Here is a 3,178-nt window from a genome sequence, read left to right as displayed (position 1 = left end):
CATTCAAATAAAAAACACAACCAAATCCGTTTCTATGCAGCTTTAAATAAGTCAGTCAGTACATTCAAGTTTGTGTGTAGACTCCCTTTATATTTCAATCAAAAATAATAATTCCTAATGTCCCATTTTCCCTGAAGACATGCCATGATTAGAGGCATAAAAGATGAAAGTAAATGGTTATAATAATGTTTGTATTCACAAAGATTTGTTCACAAGAACTATTTGTATTAACTATTCTCTGATGCAGAAATTAGCACCTCAGTAACAATCGGAGACAGAGTATGTTTCATTCCCTTAGTCCCCCTAATATTTCTCTGACTTCCAGCTCCTCCTCACTTTTGTGGCTTTGTGCTCAACTCTCATCAGCTTCCTCAGTGCATCCTTCATGTCCTTATTCCGTAAGGTGTAGATGAGGGGGTTGAGACTCAGGGTGATGATGGTGTAAAAGACGGTGAGGAACTTGCCCTGGTCTTTGGCGGCATTGTTCCCTGGCTGCAGGTACATGTAGATAATGGCTCCGTAGAAGATGGACACCACAGTGAGATGAGACCCACAGGTATTAACTGCTTTTCTTTGACCTGATTTTGACTTCATTCCCAGCACAGCTTTGGCAATGTAGCCATAGGAAATGAGAATAAGCATGAGGGGTGTGAGGACAATGACAATGCCTAAAGCAAACACAGACACTTCAACTGCTGTGGTGTCAATACAAGCTAATTTGAGCATAGCTGGCAACTCACACAAGAAATGATCCAGAATATTGTTTCCACACCTAGGCAAATTCAGGGTGAGTGTACATAATACCACAGAATTGACCAAACTAATCGTCCACACCGTGATAACCATCTTGAGGCACAGATGTGGGCTCATGATGACCAGATAATGCAAGGGCTTACAAACAGCTGTAAAGCGATCGTAGGACATAACGGCCAGGAGAAGGCACTCGATGGAGCCGAGCCACATGTAAACATAGAGCTGAATGAGGCAGCCCACATGGCTGATGCTCTTATCAGGTCCCCACAAGTTAACCAGCATCTGAGGGATGATGCTGGTTGTGAAACATAGGTCTAGGAAAGACAGGTTCCTGAGGAAGAAATACATTGGTGTGTGGAGATGGGAATCCAGGAGAGATGCAAGAATGATGGCTGTGTTCCCCAGCAGTGTAACCAAGTAGAAGATGGTGACAACTCCTGAGAGTGCCATTTCCAGTTTGGGATGCTCAGAGAAGCCAAGCAGAATGAAACCATGGAGAGAACTGTGATTGCTTTGATCCATCATCCTCCCGTGCCTAAGTCCTAGAATGAGAAGGGGCTGAAAGGAGGACAAGGAGGAGAAGGGGGAGTAGAGGAAGGAGGAAAAAGAGGAGGAGGAGGAAGGGGTAAGGAGACTGGGGAGAAGGAGGAGGAGGGTGGGGAGGGGAAGAGGGGAAGGAGGAAAAGGAGGAAGTGGAGGAAGAGAAGAAAAAACAAAGGGGAAGAGGTAAAAATAAGAAATTTGTCAACAGATTATCTAAAAAATTTAATGAAAAACAACTAAATGTAGAGAAAATTTATGTTAATTTTATAATATTAAAGGATAAAAGTACAAATTTCTGTCAAGTAATCCTGTGTTTATTACAGACAATTTTTTTTTTTTTGGCATGGGGAGGCACAAGGAATCAAACCCATCGCTGGCAGAGCAGGCAAGAACTCTGCCGCTGAGCCACCGTGGCCCTCTTTACTATAGATTATTTTGTGATGATGAGCTTAATACTAAATTTTTAAAAAATCTAGGTGACCTTGGGGTGTTTACTCTTAAAGTGACTCTGAAGTTTCTCATAGGTAAATTTGAAAGTTTGGAATAGTTTGGAATAGATAAGATTATAAAATGATGTGATTTTTCTACTGTTAGTTAAGAGGACTTTTAAAGTTTTCCAGCACCACCACCCTTTTCCAGAGCACTATCACTTCTCTTCTAGCTTCCGGCATAGTCTTCTATGCTTGTAACAACATAACCCTTTGCATTGTTACAAGGTGCGACGGTCACATCATCCCTGTAATCAGGGCTTGTCTGAGGCTTTCTGTCACTCTGCAGGAGAGTTCAGACTCTTTGTAATGGCCTCCCTGGACCTGTAAGATTTGGTTCCTGCTTTATTCTTGTGTCACCAAATAGTTGACCATATCCACTTCTAGACTTCTCTCAGCTTTTTGACATCTCAAGCTCATTCCTATCTAAGGTTCTTGGAACTCTTCCCCTTATTTTCTGGGTAATTCCCATTCATTCTTCAGTTCACCTCTTCAATATTTCTTATTTAAAAAGGAATTACCCCTAGGTTCACAATCTATTTTTTGTTTAATATCATGTATCATATTTAGGGAACTTTCACAGAGAGCCAGTATAGCTTGGAGCTTATGGAGACAGGCATAGGCTTCTGCTCACATCTCACTCATAACAGTGAGTTAGCTTTGGATTCCAGTCAAGTTATAAAACACTTCCGGGCTTAGTTTTCTCATCTCTGAAAATGGGAACAATAAAAATCCTAAGGAGGTGGTGTAAGGTTTGTTCAGTGGTAGAATTCTCACCTGCCATGCAGGAGACCTGGGGTCGATTTCCAGTCTATGCACTTCCCCAAAAAACACAGAAGCAAAACAAACAAACAAAAAACAAAAATTCAACAAATGGTGCTGCAATAATGGAATACTCACATGGGAAGATAGTGAAATGTGACCCTACCTTACAGCACACACACACACACACACACACACACACACACACACACACACACACACAATCCTAGGGTTAGGGTGAAGATCAAATGAGTAATACATGTAAAGGTGCTTAGAACAATGTTTGGAATGTAATCAATCTCAATAAACATTAGTTACCACAATTATTATAGGAAGAAATGGTAATTCTGCACCAAATGTTTAATACCCCCTCTGAGCTTTAAGAATGGAAGTCATGACATCTGCTGCTCTTCCACTCTATCCATAACCCTAAAGCCCCTTTGAATAAATGAAAAGTTGTCACACTATGAATAATGATTTCAAAATCATTTAAAATGTTTAGTTAGCATTTTCTTCAAATTAAAACCTTAGGGTGGTTTCTTGTAAAGTTAGTTGAATGGAATGCAGCAGATGAATGGAAAAGACTGGTTTTATCTCTGGAGTAACAAATACTGATTTATTCAGTATGTTTA

The 3,178-nt window shown here is 40.5% G+C and overlaps 1 protein-coding gene across 1 annotated transcript; it reads right to left on the bottom strand.

Moving 5' to 3' along the window:
* Positions 1–303: 303 nt before the first annotated feature.
* Positions 304–1,278, bottom strand: LOC143683422 (olfactory receptor 2W1-like). The gene has a single exon (XM_077159455.1). It carries the CDS (start codon positions 1,276–1,278, stop codon positions 304–306), a length of 975 nt encoding a protein of 324 aa, XP_077015570.1.
* Between the last annotated feature and the right edge of the window lie 1,900 nt (positions 1,279–3,178).

Source organism: Tamandua tetradactyla, chromosome 5, assembly GCF_023851605.1.
Source record: "Tamandua tetradactyla isolate mTamTet1 chromosome 5, mTamTet1.pri, whole genome shotgun sequence".
In the NCBI taxonomy this organism is placed as follows: Eukaryota; Metazoa; Chordata; class Mammalia; order Pilosa; family Myrmecophagidae; genus Tamandua; species Tamandua tetradactyla.
Note: the sequence above shows the minus strand (reverse complement) of the source record. Positions and strands in the feature narration are given on the sequence as shown.

What these genes read in the sequence shown, in the direction of transcription:
- LOC143683422 (XM_077159455.1), bottom strand. Translation starts at nt 1,278, where the DNA reads ATGATGGATCAAAGCAATCACAGTTCTCTCCATGGTTTCATTCTGCTT.